The 19602-nt window shown below is 38.7% G+C and overlaps 1 protein-coding gene across 2 annotated transcripts in view; it reads left to right on the top strand.

Annotated features, from left to right (window-relative positions):
* kank3.S (KN motif and ankyrin repeat domains 3 S homeolog) overlaps positions 1-19192 on the top strand; it is a 53329-nt gene extending 34137 nt beyond the window's left edge. For both annotated transcript variants that reach the window (XM_018243623.2, XM_041579915.1), the window contains exons 5-12: positions 6810-6906; positions 8099-8350; positions 12701-12788; positions 14964-15183; positions 15653-15795; positions 16048-16248; positions 16674-16772; positions 17212-19192. In XM_018243623.2, the coding sequence (XP_018099112.1) occupies positions 6810-6906; positions 8099-8350; positions 12701-12788; positions 14964-15183; positions 15653-15795; positions 16048-16248; positions 16674-16772; positions 17212-17268 (1157 nt within the window). In that variant the 3' untranslated portion in view covers positions 17269-19192. The remainder of the gene's footprint in view (positions 1-6809; positions 6907-8098; positions 8351-12700; positions 12789-14963; positions 15184-15652; positions 15796-16047; positions 16249-16673; positions 16773-17211) is intronic.
* The last annotated feature ends 410 nt before the right edge of the window (positions 19193-19602 follow it).

Genomic DNA, 19602 nt, shown 5'->3' with positions numbered 1-19602 from the left:
GGTGACAGCTTCTGATTTGTAGTTGATTCAATTCAATGCCTTATTTGAGTTATTAAAACATTTAGTAACCTTTTGGAGGGGCAGATGTAGCTGAGTTAAAATATGAATACACATCAAATGGAAGGGGAGAAGAATTCATTAATAATATGTTAGAGGGAGCACTCCTTTTAGAGATACGATTATATAGGTGGCCTATATAGATCTATCACCCACTGCCTGCATTAATGGCCTAATGCAGTCCTCAGAAAAAAGTATTTGGTTTGTACTTGCCACTAACGTGTTTTTATCGCTACAGCACTGCATGTATGCCTATAACTGCCCTTGTACTTTACACAAAAGAACAGTATTTATGACATAATGCTGTGTCCTGTCATATGTTTAATTTTATTGTAGCAAAACCAGCATATTGTATTGGGGACTATTTTCCCTTAGAAGCTGATGTCTGTGTTGTGGTTGACAAGCATGAGAGAACATGTAGACATGATATTGTAGCCTCATTATGTAGTGCAAAGATGTCAGAATATAGTAAAGATATTTCAAAAGCAAGAAACTAGATATTTGAACTGAAAATTATACTGCATAAAGGTAAAATATCATGAGAAACAGATGCTACTACAATTATTATCTTCAAAGGGCCTTAGAACAGAAAGTTTGAACATATACTGCAGCTGCATCTGTTGGGATCTCATTAAGACCGAAGTCCTGGGCCCCTCAGTAACCACTAGCTTCACTAACATTTTATATCCTAATCACAAAGAAAACTGAAATGTGATTCTGTTTCCAAAGCATTAATTGATCAGGCTTTTTAATTTGAATAGTGCTAAATGTACCAGGATTTTTTTTTCAAGTTTTTATTTTTACAACTTTTACATAACAATATAAATATATATCGGCACAGCAGTGCATAAGACATTAAAACAATAGAATAAAAAGCAGTCATGTCTCAGAGATAAACAACAGTGACGGAATTAGGTGGGGGCGGGCCCTGGTGCGGGCCGTGCAGCCGGGCCCCGCCCCCCACCCTCGTCCGTGTGGCTGCAGCCGACTCCAGTGGTTGCGTGACTGCCGGGGGGCTCTGCAGGGGTGCGGGCCCTGGCCCAATTGCACCCCCTGCTCCCCCGGTAGTTACGCCACTGATAAACAAATATCCCAGATGTCATTAATTTTTTGCGGTCAGCCACTGGCAATGTATGTTATTTTCTGATACAGTAGTGAATTGTAAATAATTATTTTTCAAAAAGCAAACATGGAAGCAGAGTACTGTTTACAGTGCAAAAGGTATGCCTTTCTGGCATCATAAAACAGTTGAAGGTAGCAAAGTTTGATGTGGGCATTCATATGAGAAAAAACTGCAATACCCAAGAGACAGAGAGCAGGCAAGCATATGTCTGGGAGTATCAGGGAGTCCTCAACAAATTTTGTTATACTGTCCCAGAACCTCTGCATGGTAGGAAAGTCTAAGAACGTATGAACAAATGTCCCAACCTCTGTACCGGATTTAGGAAAAATATCTGAGGCATAAGGTTATAACTTGGATAAGTGGTCTGCCAGCTCCACCTTGCCCTAACTAATCTGAGGTTAGTTTGAAGCAGTAATATGTAGCACTGGGATAATGGCTTACATGAATCAGGTCTCAATAGATATCTTTCTAGGGTTGTTTCAACCAGTTCAACTGTTAGTTAAAAGCATCCTAGAGAGCTAGAAGTCTCACTGCAGATCAGGAAATACATTTTTAATATTTTGTATTTGTATTGGCTTAAAATTGACAACTTCTGGCATTTTTTTTATAGTATATCAATATTTGAAAACAAGCAAGTATATAATTACCAGATGTCCTTATGACATTGCTAGGTCACATGAAAGCATCCCTTATTTTTGTAAAATTTGACCTATACCTGTCTTTAGCTAATAGCTGTACGCTTCTCTCTAAGTGTAGCAATAAAGTCCTTTAATGTATAAAGAGACACCTGTTAGAACTTGTTAAGGGCTGATTGTAAAAAAGAATGGTTGTGGGTGCACACCTGAGGCCAATTTCAAAAAGTTTAATTCCCTGTCTCAATGATTCAAGTAAAAATGCTAGTGCATATAGTTTTGAAACAGGGTTTTTTATTTACAAAGTTATGATCATAAAATTGATAAGCCACCATACCACGTCAAGGTAAACCCCATACGGTGGTCCCTAACTTGTTTACCTTTAATCATAGTAAAATAGGTATCTTACCTCTCTTCTTAATAGCATTACTTTATGTGAACAGCAGAAAGGGCTGATTGTACACAAACTGTTCCCTAGCCTAAACAAGGTTTTATTAATCCAACTAGTTTCTCGCCTTTATAAACTGTCCTATATAACATTCTGGGGCTGATTTACTATCAAAACAACGCAGTTGCTAATAGTATCCCATCCACAATTAGTTCTGATTCATCTACTACAATTTAAACATTAAAAGGAAAGTTCTGATTTGTTGGTACGGGCAGTTTTGTAGTTTGTTGCCTTTAATAGTAAATCATCCTCTCCATATCTAGAGTAGTTTATTTATCATAATCCAGAGTAGTTTATTGTAACTTAAATGGGAAGTTCCAAAGTAATGTTTAGTTTTACGGATCAACTTATTCTTAGCAACATTTGATTTGTTTTTCATTATTTATTCCATAAGTCTAGGTGGCTACCAAAAAAAAAAAATTCTCTGTTACTTGAGGGCTCTCGTTAATTCAGATGAATTACCTAGTGAAATCACCTAGTGAACTGCTTAACAACAGGTGTTATCAACGAAAAAAGGCTAGCACCAAAACCTCAATTATGAAATTAAATGATAAAATAATTAAAAATAAAAGCATCCATCCTTTAATAGGCCTACTTACAAATTGAACCTCTTGTGAGCACAGCCCTGATTCTGGCTTTTGTTGCTTAAGCCTTGTTGGATTACTGCACAGTTTGTTGTGAATGTCTCCTGTTTCCATGCTGCTGTACAAAAATGTTTATGCCCTGTGTGTTAAATAGTAAATGCTATTTCAAGCTATTTTGTTAATTGGTAAGAAAACCTAAAAGGTAATTAATGGAAATCTTTCCTGTATTAGATATTTATTTCTTGCCTTGGACACTGCTGCTCTAGAGACTACAGTAGGATGCTGCTTGTCTGGCCTAGGGATAGTTTAGTATTTTGTAAGGCCCTTCTTATCTCTATCCCTTTATTGACATAGGTATAGTATTAAGTGCATTCCTTGGGCATTGCAAATAGTGAACTGTAGGTATTTATTATTGGAGCATGCACTGTATTTATAGGAATACAAAGGTGTTTTGGGAATTTTCGGCCATTTATGGATGTTTGCAATCTCATTGGAGATCACAGATGGCTGTGTCACATTCTACTACTACTTCATGTAAACTTGCTGATATTTGCTTATTTGGTAGAATCAGCTCCCAAACGTTTTCAATTTGTAGGTCCTGGTGCACATACCCTGACTGGCCACCTTCCAATCCTCTTACAAATATTGATTGAAGTACAGCACCACAAATCTTTTCTGTAGATAAAAATGCCTTCATTGGAACACTGGCAGGACCTGGATAAGTAATGTTTCAGGATACACAAAGCCTTTTTTCAAGCTTACCAGACACTTCAACAATACAGCTTTTTATAGAGAAACATATTGCGCCATCTACTGGCTTCTTGTTACAAATTTGTTACAATTTCCAACAGGTTTGTTACAATGTCAAAAGTTGATATCCCGTTAACTCTTAAATTGTTGAACAATCAAAAGTTTGCCCAACATCTAAAATATCTGTAAGACACAAATTTAAAAAGAATTAAAAACAATTAAACCCGGAAAATATAGGTGTGTCTAAACACAAAAATCAGCAAAAACAGCTGTTTTTTTGCACTTTGAACCCATGTTGGTAGATTATATGGCATATTTCATGTTGAGCTTGATAATATGTAGCTCTTGAGTAAAGCCAGGGCCATACAAATCCCATGGAGGGCCACATCTGGACCACAGGCTTGCAGCTGGACTGCCCTGACTTAAATCAAAACCTGTAAATTCAATGACTCAAATGGGATTTGATTGGCACGCCCTGGTGGTGCTATCATTTTGAAAAATTATTTTCTAAACCCCTAACTAATAACATTCTCCTTTATTAATCATTTGTGTACTTTTATATTCAGGAGCAGATTTATCAACTAATGGGTATATTTTCACCAGTGATGCCTTATGCAATAAAATCGTTTTAGATTTACCGGTAGTAATTAAATTGTTTAAATTGTCCAAATCTTTTATCCTGTGGCAGGTGCACACTAAGTAAATACCAAGACAGCATAAAGTGTTTCTTCATCAAACAGTTGAAATAGAAAACATAGTTTTCATCAGAAGAATAACAAAAAACAAAGAAGATTTACAGACCATTTGTCATTTAACAATAACGAGACTTCAGGTGTTAAACCATGCTATGGGCTTTCCCTCACACTCTCCCAGTCCCTCTCTCTCTGACTCAAAGTGTAGTACTGACAAGCCATCCAAAGCTAATCAGACCCAGCTGGTCAACTTGTGGCACCTCACTCTGATACATACTTTCCCTGTTTGCAGGAGGCATTGGCTTCCTGTGGCTAAAGCTTGACTCAACAATCCTTATCTGGACAGGACATTGCCATTTTAATTTGCCTATCCAGGGCTGTGTTGAACTCTAAAGGAAAACAGTTGGAGAGCCATATACTACCTCATCAACGTGGGTTTGGTGTCCATTATTGAGTGCAACTATGTTAGGTGTGCATGACCTGCTATTAAAACAAATTGTACTCCTGCAAGGTAGTATGTTAGAGCCTTAATGACCGATTTAGTGGCTAAACACTCTTTCTCAATCACAGAGTAATTTTCCTCACCAGGGAAAAGAATTGGATGCTCAACCCTGTTAAAGGACAACTAAGCCTTGAAAATGAATGTGGCTAGAAATGCTATATTTTATAAATTGAATTTAAAAACATAAGGTCCAACAGTAATGCCCTTCTTTATTTAAGCGTTAGTTTCCCTTTAAGACTCGTGACAATACTGCCCCTAGGCCAGCCTATGTGGCAAAAAAAAAAAAAAGGTTGGTGACCATATTAACTCTATCGGGGTTACTTCCTTTGACCAGGCCTTGATTGTGGCAAGGCCACAAAGCCCCAGGCATGCCGCCCAGCTGCTTCCTGAGGAGCAATGAGGATGTGCAGCTCCCCAGTGCTCCGGTGCACCACATGCTTGTGGTGGGTGGAATGGGGCAGGTGCTAGGACTGCACAGCCTAGGGGTGCTCGTGCAGGAAAACCGGCCCTGCCTTTGACAAGTTGTAAGTGGAGAAGTGACTGTACAATAATGCGGAATAAAGCAGCAGTAGTAACCGGCGATCCCAAAAAGGACTTTACTTCAGTTTTTTTTTATTTTTTGATAGTGAGGTCTGTTTCAGAGGTGCTACATTATCTTCTACAGGTCTCACCAGCACATTGCCTACTACATATGCTAAGAAGTTGTTTGTTTATTTAACCCAATATGCAATACTTGCAATTTGCTGTCAGGCCAGCGTCACTCATGGAGTGCAAAACAGCCTTTAAGCAGTCCAGATGACCTTGCGGTAAACTAGATCATCAAAATGGGGAGCAGCATAACCTGCAAGGTATCATGCAGGCAAAATGTCATCATGGTGAACTGTTATAACCTATATGGAGTTTCAAAGGCAGTTTTGGGTTTAGACTTTTCTTCAAAGGGAATCCAATGCCAATAGCCCTTTGTTAATTCTAATGTAGATATATAACTGCCTCACCCAATGAGTCTAGTAAGTCATCTATATGGACACTGGATAAGCATCAGGCATCAAACTTAGATGCACCTTGTGCACAAAACCTTATTGACCCATTTGGTTTAGGGACCAGAATTATAGGGCTACACCAGTCACTAATATTCTTTTCAATAAATCCCAGCTTCTTCCTCGCAATGTATTTTCCATTGTGAATGAGGTGAGATCTGACTTTCATCCTACCAGGGAGTTCTGAGAACTCTGTAAAACTGGGATATTAGATCCTCTTTCTGAATAATCATGTGCTGTTGACCCATAGGTACCTGAGGACTTCTTGCACCTGGAATTACTAATAATTCTTATTTTTTTTTCACTGATAATAATAACATTTTACGAATAAATACATAAATAAACAGATTATATAAAACATATTCATTTAGCAATTATCTTGTTGACTTACTTCATGATATTCCCTATTATAGTTGCAAGGTTCACAGATCTTTAATTGACCTGTTTTTATTAATAAATTATGTAATGTTTTAAGTCCTAGAATTTCACAGGCAATCGTGTCCTGTTTAAGGGCCACGGTCTTTGCTGATGAATTATTTAATAGTATTGATTTTTAATATAATAGAATAGTTGTATCATTCATGGTTTTTACATTATATTTTTAGGCAAATATACAATGACGCTTGAAAGTTTGTGAACCCTATATTTTTATATTAATATGTCCTAAAACATCATCTGATTTTCAAACAAGACTATTATATTTGGCTTTGTCTTTATTGAAAAAAAATGATGCAATACCATATCTGCATGTGGCAAAAGTAAGTCAATTATGCTCTCAGTATTTGGTGTAATTACCGTTGCAATGTTTGTGGTAACTGTTGTTCAGGCCTGCACATCGAGTAATTCTAGCTCATTTTAGCCCATATAAAAAATTAAAGAGTTCACAAACTTTCTTGCACCACTTTATAGACTGCTGTTCTTTATTTCTTTACATTCTGTATGTATAAAGTAAACGTTATGTTTTCTTTCTTACTTTCTTTTTAGGAGCACTTAAATCAATCATGAAAAACAAGGATGGTGCTTCCAAAAGTCAAATTAGAGAGAAGAAAAGTCTTCAGTTTGTTGGCATATTAAATGGAGAGTATGTGGATTTGTTTTTCTGTCCTAATAATTCATTCAAAAATGTTTAATGCATATAATTTACTGTTGCAAGCTTTACTTCACTATAATATGGACCTATGCTTTTTCCCCTCAAAATGGGCTTATTTTTCTTTGCCTAAATGATATTAGAAGTAATAAAGGTTTCTGCTTTTTGCATCTACCAGCATTCACATATACTGGCACAGAATCTTATTTGTATGGTCTCATGACAGTTGCTGGGAAGTGGAGAAACTAGCGGGGGTGGAACTACTGCACTTGGATGTTTCTATAGTTAAAATGATACACCTATGTCCGAAAGGATGCCCAATCTTACTAGGGTAAATTCCTGGGTGCGTGGAGTTGAATTATTGATATAATAATTAATCATATAATATGATTACATATAGTACATTTCACTCATTCTAACAATGCTGCAAGGCAGTCAAATGGACTATTAATATTATGATAATATGATAATCGTATAATATGATGTTTGTAAGCAGTGGGATAAAATGTTAATGGACTGCATGGGGAAATAATCTGTTATTTTGCATACATATATAGAAACAGTATTTTAGTAAAAACCCCTTTACTTTTGGGCTCACCTGCAGAAGTTTTTTCTGTTGTTATTCCTTTAAGGGTGATTATTGTAAAACTTGAAGAAATTAGCAGCTCTTAAAATGATACCATACATTTTTCACTTTCACCTTTGTGTTTGTTGACTAAAAATATTGTGCATCAGATTTTGCCTATTTTGTAGAATTAGCACTGATATGTTTATTTGGTGGATCTGTGCTAATTAATGCCTCGCCTAGTCTAGATTTTCTTTCCAGAGAGACAAACTGCAATCCACAGGGGTCATCGGACAGCCATCTTAAATTGCCGACTGACCAAATTGCCCATTACATTTGCAGATGTTTAAGCAACATAATCTTAATCTACCCATATGAATGTGTGTAGCTAGACTTTTTGCCAGCAGTCAACACACCCTAGCAGCAAAGGGAAGCCTAGTATAGGGGTATTTTCCAAGTTAACCAATGATGCTATTATTATACATAACCTCACACATTTATCTGTCAGGCTCAGAACTGCTTATTTGAACTTTTGTGCTTTTGGCAATCAGGTATTAGAAATGTTGGAGATAGAAGATGTTGCTCAACCTTATACATGAATCCTTTTTATTAACTGTATAGATATGAAAGTACTTCAAGTGAGGAATCTAGTGACAATGAAGGTGACAGTTCGTCAGACAAAGTGTCAGAGGACAGCTCAGACAGTGAGGCCTTAAACTATGAGGAGACCTCAGAGGAAGAGATGAATGTAAATATGCAGGATACAGATAGTGATATAGAGGACTGTGTATTGGAAGAGAAGAGAAATGAGGAAAAAGCAAAGAAAAGGAAAAGTAGGGAAGAACAACCAACTCAACATGACACCAAGGAAAGGTAAGTGTCCTGAGCATAAAACTGGCATTTCAGCTCTCCGTAGAATGAAGGGGAAAAAACAAAGTCTAAAGAAACACAATTTTGTGCAATGTATTGATATTAAAAACAAAAGTTTTATAAATGCATCATAAATATTATGACTTGATTTACCATTGACCTGGACACAAGTGCCAAATCAAAGGGATACTGTCATGGGAAAACATGTTTTTTCAAAACGCATCAGTTAATAGTGCTGCTCCAGCAGAATTCTGCCCTGAAATCCCTTTTTCAAAAGAGCAAACAGATTTTGTTATATTTAATTTTGAAATCTGACATGGGGCTAGACATATTGTCAATTTCCCAGCTGCCTCAGTCATGTGACTTGTGATAAATTTCAATCACTCTTTACTGCTGTACTGCAAGTTGGAGTGGTATCACCCCTCTTCCCCCCCCCAGCAGCCTAACAACAGAACAATGGAAGGTAACCAGATAGCATCTCTAAAGCTCCCCATAGACGCGACGATTCTTCTTGCCAAACGACCGATTTTAGGGAAGTCCAACCAATCCTTCGAAATTATCGTGCGGTTAGTGGGATTCGAACGATCGTAGATCTTACGATTTTTCCTCCAACATCTGTCAGGAAATTGATCGGCCAGGTCAAAAAATCTTTGTCGGTCCCAGTGCAATCTATCTATGTTTGCAGGGCCAAGCAGGCAGCTCCCCTTTGTTTTCCTGGCAAATTGGTCTTTTTAGTTGATGGTTCAATTCGTACGATCGTACGATCTTTCCGAGAAAATCGTGGTCTCGCGATGAGGATTGGATCTTTTAAAAATCTCAACATCTATGGCTAGCTTAACACAAGATAACAGCTCCCTGGAAGATCTAAGAACAGCACTTAATGGTAAAAGCCATGTCCCACTGAGACTGATTCAGTTACATTAAGTAGGAGAAATAACAGCCTGCCAGAAAGTAATTCCATCCTAAAGTCACAAGTCACATGACTGGGGCAGCTGGGAAAATGACAAAATGTCTAGCCCCATGTCAGATTTCAAAATTGAATATAAAAAAATCTGTTTGCTCTTTTGAGAAATGGATTTCAGTGCAGAAGTCTCCTGGAGCAGCACTATTAACTGCTGTTTCCATGGCAGTATCCCTTTAAGTAAAAGTTGTAGCGATGCGCTCCCATCCACTCAACTGTTCCTCTGCTCTGACAGGCACAGTGTTGGTCAGGCCTGGACTGAATCTGTGGATTCTGGCAAATGCCAGAGGGGCTGCTGTAAGATGCCATAGCAGGCTGGCGGGTGTCTGTTTCGGCCTCTTTGTACTTCCATGGCCTACTCTGAATTCCAGTCCAGGCCTGGCGTCAAACTGTGTGTGATATACTTGAGCTGATATCTGCAAAAATGCATAGTTTTGTGTTTCCATCCCTAAATAGAGGTGGGACCATTGACACTAACTATGTATGTAGCAGACGTGTACATACATAGTTACATAGTTAAATTGGGTTGAAAAAAGACAAAGTCCATCAAGTTCAAATGAAAACCTAGCATCCATATACACACCCCTCCCTACTTTTAATTAAATTCTATATACCCATACCTATACTAACTATAGAGCTTAGTATCACAATAGCCTTTGATATTATGTCTGTTCAAAAAATCATCCTAGCCATTCTTAAAGGCATTAACTGAATCAGCCATCACAACATTACCCGGCAGTGCATTCCACAACCTCACTGTCCTGACTGTGAAGAACCACTGTGGCCTCTGGTACAGTGATCCACTTTATGGGTAAAAAAGGTCCCCTGCTATTTGTCTATAATGTCCTCTAATGTACATGTAAAGTGTAATCTGTCCCCTCGCAAGCGCCTTCTTTCCAGAGAAAACAACCCCAACCTTGACAATCTACCCTCATAATTTGTCTTCCATCCCTCTAACCAATTTAGTTGCACGACTCTGCACTCTCTCCAGCTCATTTATATCCCTCTTAAGGACTGGAGTCCAAAACTGCACTGCATACTCCAGATGAGGCCTTACCAGGGACCTATAAAGAGGCATAATTATGTTTTCATTCCTTGAGTTAATGCCCTTTTTTAAGCAAGACAGAACTTTATTTGCTTTAGTAGCCACAGAATGACACTGCTCAGAATTAGACAACGTGTTATCTACAAAGATCCCTAGATCCTTCTCATTTAAGGAAACTCCCAACACACTGCCATTTAGTGTATAACTTGCATTTATATTATTTTTGCCAAAGTGCATAACCTTGCATTTATCAACATTGAACCTCATTTTCCAGTTTCCTGCCCAGTTTTCCAATTTAGACAAATCACTCTGCAGCATCCTGCATCGAACCTATAGTTCTGCACAATTTAGTATCATCTGCAAAAAATAGAAACAGTACTTTCAATTCCCACCTCCAGGTCATTAATAAACAAGTTGAAAAGCAAGGGACCAAGTACAGAGCCCTTACATCATCTTAACATGTTCTAGTCTCTTTTGAATTTCATTATGTGTGAACCATGCATCATTAGTTGTATTACTAGAATTGGGACTATTAAGAAGGAAACCTTCACTTACTGGTTCCTCATTTGTGTAGACAGATGAAAAATATGAGTTCAGAATCTGCGCTTTTATTTTGTTTTCATCAACCAGCTGACCCCCCTCTGATAGTAAGGGTCCCACCCCTTACTGCTTCATTTTTTTTACTATTAACATATTTCAAAAATAATTTTGGATTTTTTTACTGCTTGCTGCAATATCCTTTTCTATATCAATTTTAGCTTGCCTTATAGCTTCTTTGCATGATTTATTGGCCTTCTTGTACCTTATAAATGATTTGGCTGTCCCAGCTAACTTGAAAGCCTTAAAAGCACGTCTTTTCTTACCCACCTCAACACCAACGCTTTTATTGAACCAAAAAGGTTTTGCTTTGCAATGACGTTCCTTGCTTACAAGTGGAATATACTGACAAATATATTTATTAAGCAGTATTTTAAAGACTTCACTTTTCTGTTCTGTGTATAACCCTGTGAAAAGAATTTCCCACTTAATATGTTGCAGAGATGCCCTTATACTGTCAAAGTTTGCACGTCTGAAATTTAGTGTTTTAGTTACTCCCTTATAGAATTGCTTCTGCAACAGAATCTCAAAGGAGATCATGTTATGATCACTATTCCCTAAATGCTCACCCACACAAATGTTAGAGATGAGTTCAGTATTGTTAGTTATTACAAGGTCCAAAAGATAGTTATTCCTAGTAGGTTCTTGAACGAGCTGGAATTCAGCATATTTACAAACCTACTATCTTTTTCTGTCTTAGCAACACTATTAACCCAGTTAATGTCTGGATAATTGAAGTCACCCATAGCAGCAACTTCTACACCCTCACCAGTGCCAGCTATTGGTATTTCTTTAGCGCATGGCTTTAATTCAGGCTTTACATACAAACACACTCCTCCCTTAATCCCTCTGTCCCTCCTAAAAAGGGTGTAACCATTTAAATTCACAATCCAGTCACATGTTTCATCCCACCAGGTCTCAGTGATACCAATTATATCATAATTTTTAGAGCATGCAATTAATTCTAGGTCTCCCATTTTACCTGACAAACTCTGTGCATTTGCCAGCATACAGCGGAGGTTACTACTTTTACTTTTGAAATTTGCATTACTTACAATGCATGGACCTCTGCGCTTTAACGAAACTTCTTACCTTCATTCATGTAACTCTCGCAAGTAACACCTGCCTCTTTGAGTTGCATGACACCTTTGTTATTTCTACCACAGTAACTACACAGCATTCACAACCTCTGAGTTTCAACTGGTACATCTATGAATCGCTTCATTGCACCATTGTGATTGGATTATTGAAAGATTTTATATGCCAAAGATTTCCTACACCAGTCAGTTGAACTGAAGAAGTTGCTCGAATGAGTAGTGAAACGTCTTCAATGATTATTCAGCAAGTCCAGTTGCTCTAGATTTACTTCTGCTAGATATACCATGACCAGAACTGTATTTAGGTCCAATAGCCCGGCCCCCTACCCCTCACCCCCCCCCCCTCTTTCACCGGATTTTCAATGGAAATCCATGGAAGAGGCTGGGCGTTTTAGTTTTTTTTTTAATTTCCAAAAAAATTATTTATAGGCACTCGAGGGCCACCCCCCAAAACCTGCTGCCCTAGGCAAAGGCCCTCGGGTGCTTTAATATGAATACGGCCCTGACCATGACCTTGATATATTAAAAGATATAGACATATTTCCTATGTGTATTTCTGTATTACAGTCTTGTTTGACATGCATGTTTGCTGAAAAAGTCTATGCCTAGCGTGTCTATATAAAAACCTTAGGCTTGTTCTTTACTTTTTTCAGCTGTATTCTGAGTCAGAAGATGCAGGAGGCCTGTTTAGTGGTCAGTGTTCATTTACATGAACCAAATGCTGTGAAAACAAAAGAATCTGTAAGTATGGCACATAATCCCTTAACAAAAAGCCACATATATTATGTCTGTATCTTACAAAAAAATTAATTTAAGTACTTGAATTTACTAAAAACATATTTTATTTTTTGTTGCATATAGTTCTACCCATTGTTAAGACTGCAAAAATGATTATTTGTATATCTTTAAAATATGGGGAGTATGTTTGAAATCTTAAAAAAGAACTAAAGCTTAGAGCAAATATATGCTAGAAATAAAGCACTTCATGTTTTGAGATTCTGTACCAGCCCAAGGTAAACACAACTCTTTAGTAGTGAAGATCTGTGTCTCGGAGGATGCTGATAAGTGCTCTTACACTTACTGGTCGGGGCAACTCACACTGTGTTTATGTAAAATATAAAAGTCATGATACAAGGCTCATGACTCAGTTTCACTTTACACTGCAGCTTAGGAACCAGTGCAATTAGCATCAAAAAATGAATAATCAGCCCTGTAGCTTTCACTTTATGAAAGGTGAATCTCATTTTCTGCTTGATGATTTCTGACAACCTCTACGCTTAGCTTCACACCAGCTGCCCAGAGCACACTAAGGGGCAAATTCACTAACCTCTGAAAATTCGCCATCGATGGCTTCGCTCACAGTGCAACACTTCGGCAGGTGTAGATGCGCCAGGACAACGCTAATTCACTAAAATCTGAATTTGAGTCCACAGAGCCGAACGCTGTCTAAGTTGCGCTAGCGTTACTGTGCCAAGCTAAGCAAAGTTGCGCTAGCGTTGCCTATATTGCATACGGCGGGAAGTTAAAGTTCAATGGACGTATGTTGCAGCAAATACATTACACTACACAAGCCCAGGAATCCTTAATAAAAGAAAAAAAAAGAGTTGTTATATTGCCCTACACATGAGCCCAGTATATAGTTTATGTGCCATATGTTAGGAAATGTAGGGGGGAAGCTGGTTACCCCCAAAACATTTACGCTCTTTTGCATCCTATCACCCTGAAAGAAAGGAAAAGACGCTAGTGTTTTTTGGAACTTAGAAAAACTTTCAACAATTTTTTTTAGGAACGCCTATATACTTACTCTATTGCACTTTGCCTGGTCTGAGGTAGCAAAGGCAAGTCTGACGCAAGAGGTAACATTCAGTAAAATCCACATCTTAGTGAATTTGCATAGTTAAGTCCATCTGCCAGAGCGCAAATTCCCTGGCGTTAGGGAGCGAAGAACCTCTAGAGTGTACCTCCTGTACTAGCGAAGTTACGCCAGCCTCCGTTAATAAATCGGCAAAGTTCCGAAATGACATCACACTGGCGAGTTTTCGCCAGCGTTAGTCACTTCACCCTTTAGTAAATTTGCCCCTCAGCCTTTGAATACTCCTAACTCAGAGCTGTCAACTCCCCTTATTTTATCGGGAGGTACCAGATTTTTACAGTGTGTCCCCACGGTCTCCTGTCACTTTACTATATTCCCCCTGATTTTTGATGATCTCTGATGATTTTGCATGACTGCAGCAAAAAATCCAATGTCCGCATACGCAGACTTCTTCAGTGATGTCAGCGGAGCGATTTCTGTGGCTTCAGGACAGGTTCTGCGCATGTGAGTGAAGCCACTTCATTTGAGGTCATTTTCTATTATGTCACCTACTTGGAAAATTTCTCCACATCCCCCCCATCCTCACTGTTAGAAAGGGCAGCTCTGCTAACATAACCCATGATGGTGACCCCCTGTGCAGAAGACTTGAACCATTACTGTTGATGGTAGAGATTCTGAAACATTAGGCTGGTGCAGTAAGTTTAGTGGATAGAATTTGTACCCAAATTTGTATTTAACACTTACTAAACTCTGAGAATGCATGGAGTTGTTGTTCAGAAACAGATGCATAGCTAAGATGATTATTTAGTATTGCCCTGGAGACAGAACAAAGTGAAGCAGAATTCTGAGCCATAGCAACCATAATCTGCACTCTGCCCAGCTCTGACAGGTGTGAAGCAGCCCAGTACTGATGCCTGTAGGCAAACTGTAAATACAGGGTTCTTCTGCTACTGGCACCTACTGGTATTCCCCAGCTTATTTGTTGTTTATGTTTCCCGTTACCTCAGTTTTGCCAAAATAATTCTTACATGGCACCTGCTGACTGTTAATTGGCTTCTGCACAAGAGAACTAAAACAGCTTCTTTTTTCCTCCTTTTACTCAGCTGGCCAGTTCCCACATTGTGCAGCAGGAGTGGTTTCGAGCCTCCAGTCAAAAATCCTCTGTGGTTGAAACTGTGGCAGCATACATCAAAGCTTTTATGGATGTCTCCCCAGAAATGTTAAGCCATGTTGTAAATCTTACTGATGGCAATGGGAACACAGCCCTTCACTATAGTGTGTCTCACTCCAATTTCTCCATTGTTCAGTTGCTGCTGGACACTGGTATGTACAAAAACAAATGAAGAGGGTTACACTAGATTGCATGTTATAGCTGTCCATAGTTTGATTAAATGGCTTGTGTTGTCAGAAAACGAGGGCATACCATGCAGGAATGAGTGCATGCACAGTAGTGCTGGAAAACTGCATTAGTGAGTGAGTGTAGGTACTGCTGTCAGCCCCCTCCTCTAGTGGCATAGTGAAGGCCCTCTGGTCAGGTCAGGATTGTCTGTATCATCAGATAAACAAACTATAGAGTTGTTAAAGCAAAGTCCATAATAGTTGTTAGTCTGCCAAATCTTGAAACTCAATATATAGTATTGTTTCCTGTGTAAATGTGTACATTGTGACATTTTATTATGAGTTTTTCGATTTTGAAGACCTCATTCATATCTTTTACATTGCCAAAAAACATAAATTATTTGGGTTAGCTTGTCCTCCCCTGTATGTAAACTTTCTTTGTTGTTTTCGTTAGGAGTCTGCAATGTTGACCGACAGAATAAGGCAGGCTACACTGCAATCATGTTAGCTGCCCTAGCCGCTGTTGAAAAGGAAGATGACATGAATGTTGTGGGCAGGCTCTTTAGCTTGGGCAACGTTAATGCTAAAGCCAGCCAGGTAACGGCTTTATTTGTTTGACACTGGATTTTGAATGATTTCAGGATCAGGTACATCATTCTATTAATTCTAATGGCCCTAATATTGAAAATACCTGGTTCCATGTGAGTGATTTTCAGAGAGTAGCACTAGAATTCTGTTACTTAATTTTGACTTCAGACTCCAAGATTTTAATATAAGACATTATATTCAAACTAGGGCTGAAATATTTTTTCATGTTACCAGTTCTTATTGCTTTTGATCTTGATGTAGGCTGGTCAGACAGCACTGATGCTTGCAGTGAGCCATGGTCGTCAGGAAATGGTGCAGGCGCTGCTTGTCTGTGGAGCGAATGTAAACCTTCAGGATGATGAGGGATCGACAGCATTGATGTGCGCAAGTGAACATGGTCGAGCAGAGATTGTGAAATTGCTGCTAGCACAAACAGATTGTGATGTGTCCATTACAGATAATGTGAGTGATTATTTAGTTTATAAAGTGCCAACATATTTTGCAGTACTGTAATAAAAGTGGTGAAAGATAAGACTAATACTTCTTACTTTAACTCATGTAAACATCCTAATTATTCTATCTTCTACTTTAATCTGAAATATGCACCAAAGCAGTACATCATCTGTATAAGGAATACCAACACTCTGACATGCTGTATCCTTAGTATGTAGGCGCCAGTTAGGCTTTAGAAAAGTGAAAATTCTCTTTGCGCCCAATAATCTTTATTTCATTTTCAAACTGTTTTTGTATTTGATCTAACAAAAATGTTTAAAAGAAGCTGTTGCTTGTTTAGGAGCATTGGACCCTGAAAAAATAACCTTCTACTACTATTCGCAATACTTTAGAGGCTCGGTGTTCTTCATAATTTTAATATTTGTATTGTACAGGATGGAAGTAACGCTTTATCAATAGCGCTGGAAGCTGGACAGAATGATATTGCTATGTTATTATATGCCCACATAAATTTCTCCAAAGTACAATCTCCGGTAAGTAATGATACTTGAATATGAAATCCGTTGCTGCAACACTAGAATATGGTTAGGCAGGGGTCTGAAAAGACGAATTGACATATAATTTCTATATTTGCAATGATATAGGGTGCTTGAAGCAGGTAATAGCTACAGGCTTTCTGTGTTATTGTGAATTCCCTGCAGATAAGTTACTAGGTTGTGTCTGTTCATGTTAAAACTTTACTAACTAAACTGCAAAGTCTAAAGGAAGGTGTAACCTTACAAAAGTATATTGTTGTATTCCAATTGTTCCAGTCTTTTTCCATGGAGGAAAAATCTGGGTTTTTATATTTTGATCCCCCCTTCCCTTTTGCTGCCACCTCTGGGTAGGAATTTAAGCATGGTTAGAAAAGATTAATATATAAAAGAGTTATGTGAAATACAGCAAACTTGAATTTTTCATTTCTGTTTACAGAGTTCGGATGTATTAACAATGGGTAAAGCCTCAAGCAGCCAAGTGAAACCTGAATAAATTGAATGAACATGGATGTTTAGACTTACTTTGGCCATTATTGAATGCACATACTATTTTTACAGAAAAAAGCACATTATGTGTCAACTGTACAGAAAACAAAAGTACAAATACGCAATTATACAATGTACTCTTTCTTTAAACATGACTTTTGTGGTCATTAAGTTATTGTAGATTAAGATATTTGATACAGCAGTGTGCAACTGAGTTCATCTCAGCACAGAATAGAGCTGTTAAGAAGAGGTCAAAGCACTGACTTATTGGCATAAAAGGTGAAAGTATATTGTAACTATAATGCAATGCAAACTGTGGTAAAGGTATATGTACCTCATTTATAAATAGTGATTATCTTCCATGCAGGCCCGGACTGGCAATATGTGGGTTTTGGCAAATGCCAGAAGGGCTGCTGTAAGGTGCCATAGACAAGTCACTAGTTATTGGGCTGGTGGGGAGCTGTTTGGGCCTCTGTGTACTTGAAATGCCAGGGCCTATTTTGCTCCCAATTCAGTCCTGCTTTCATGTATTTATACTTAAATATTCATTTATAAATGTATTCATGCTTGCCTCTATACTAGTGGGTGAGAGCAGCAATACTACAGCAACATGTGACGCTAACCTTGAGGATAAAATCAATGGATGATATTGCCTATTTATGAAGGAGATGGAAAGGTTAAATTACTGGAGATTGCCAAATGTTAGGTACCCCCGAAATTAAAATTGTTTAAATCCAGTTAGCAGCAAAAACTGCACTGGCTTCTACTTGACTTCTGAGCAACCACCATGGAGCAAATTTCTTCAGTTCTTTGTTCATTAATGGCCCTGAGTTCAGTGAAAAATGTAGGTTTTGATTCTACTGTGCATATGCACCTGGTGTGAAGATAATGATCACTCCCAGAGACGAGTTGAAATGGGTTATCAGGGGTGGCAAAAATACGATCCTCGTACCTTTAGAGCCAATTTCTGTTTTTTAAACTAGAAACTAATCGCAATTGGGCTCTGCACACTAGGCCTCTCCTGGACCTCCGCACAGGTAATGTAAGTGGGAGAGGGGGGCAGCATTGCAGGAGTCGTCTCAGGCGGCTCCTGCCTCAGAAACGCCCCCGATCACTTTGTGGTGCTCACTCATAAGTACCCCAAGCTGGAGCAATTTTTTGGAGTAGCCAGCAGAGGCACGTGGGGGGGGGGAAGTGGGGTAAAGAGTGGGGGGTGACGATTGGCATGGGGGTTGACAGGTGCTGGGTTCTGCAGTTCTGTCTTGAATGCAATCAGCCCAAGGCCCTACATTGGGTCTGGAGTATCAAGTAAATCACTTGGGGGAATGCCTAACATATAGCACCCCCCAGTGATCTAACCTTTTCTTCTCCTTTAAAGAAGTAAAGTAAAAGAGAAGAAAAGAAAAGGTAATCTCAAGTATAATCGCTTACCTGAGACTCTGGGTTGGTGCACCCGTGCTAAAAACGACACCAGTCTTGAGTACAACACTATAAGTGACACATCATCATCATCTTCTTCCACACTTCCTTCTTCTATCAGGCCCCTGCCTGGGTGCACCTGTGCATTAGAAAAAAGCCAGCTTGTCCCTCTAGTGTGTAGGCGCACTCGCCTGCGGACAAAAGAAAAGAAAGATGCAGGAGAAGAAAGCAATGTAGTGCTCTTACAGAAGTACCCAGTAAGTGAATGACTGAAGGGCACCCATCCAATGATTATGCCTTTCCCTTCTTCTTTAAATACACAAGACTTTTGCCACTGCACTAAGATATTGATACTATAAGTAGCTGTATGAAAATATGTATTGTTTCTATATACTAATACCACTATTTTAAATTCCATGTATTTTGCTGTATTGCAATCAGTTCTACCCCACTTTATTTATACATACTGTACTGACAGCATTTTTGGAAAAAAATAAAAGCTTTTGAGTTAATTTGTCATCGTCATTTTTCTTTGAAAGATGAGAGTAACTTTCTGTGAAACTTGAAGACTGGGGCTTGACATCCCAATTGTCAAAAGTAAGTATGAGGTAAGATACTCCACTAGTTTATAACCATAACTGGAATATAACCATAACATAAACATACCTTTCTCTGTACGCCCATCCATGCCTGGATATCTGGCCAACCTGCTAGTCAGAATGTGGCATTTATAAAGGGAACAATGAACCCCTTTGTTGTAATATATAATGATGTTATAAGTCACGAAGGGACATCGCTGGACTGGGGTTTCTGGGGGCCACTGGGGCTGCTGCCTTGGGCCCACCACACCCGCTGTGTCCCCCCCTGCCTGAGCCGCAACCCTCCTCCAGCCCCCTAGCGCCTAGCTTCTTTCTCTTGCAGG

The sequence above is a fragment of the Xenopus laevis genome, chromosome 1S (assembly GCF_017654675.1).
Source record: "Xenopus laevis strain J_2021 chromosome 1S, Xenopus_laevis_v10.1, whole genome shotgun sequence".
Classification (NCBI taxonomy): Eukaryota; Metazoa; Chordata; class Amphibia; order Anura; family Pipidae; genus Xenopus; species Xenopus laevis.
The sequence above is the reverse complement of the archived record's forward strand: the minus strand, read 5'-3'. Positions and strand labels throughout refer to the sequence as shown.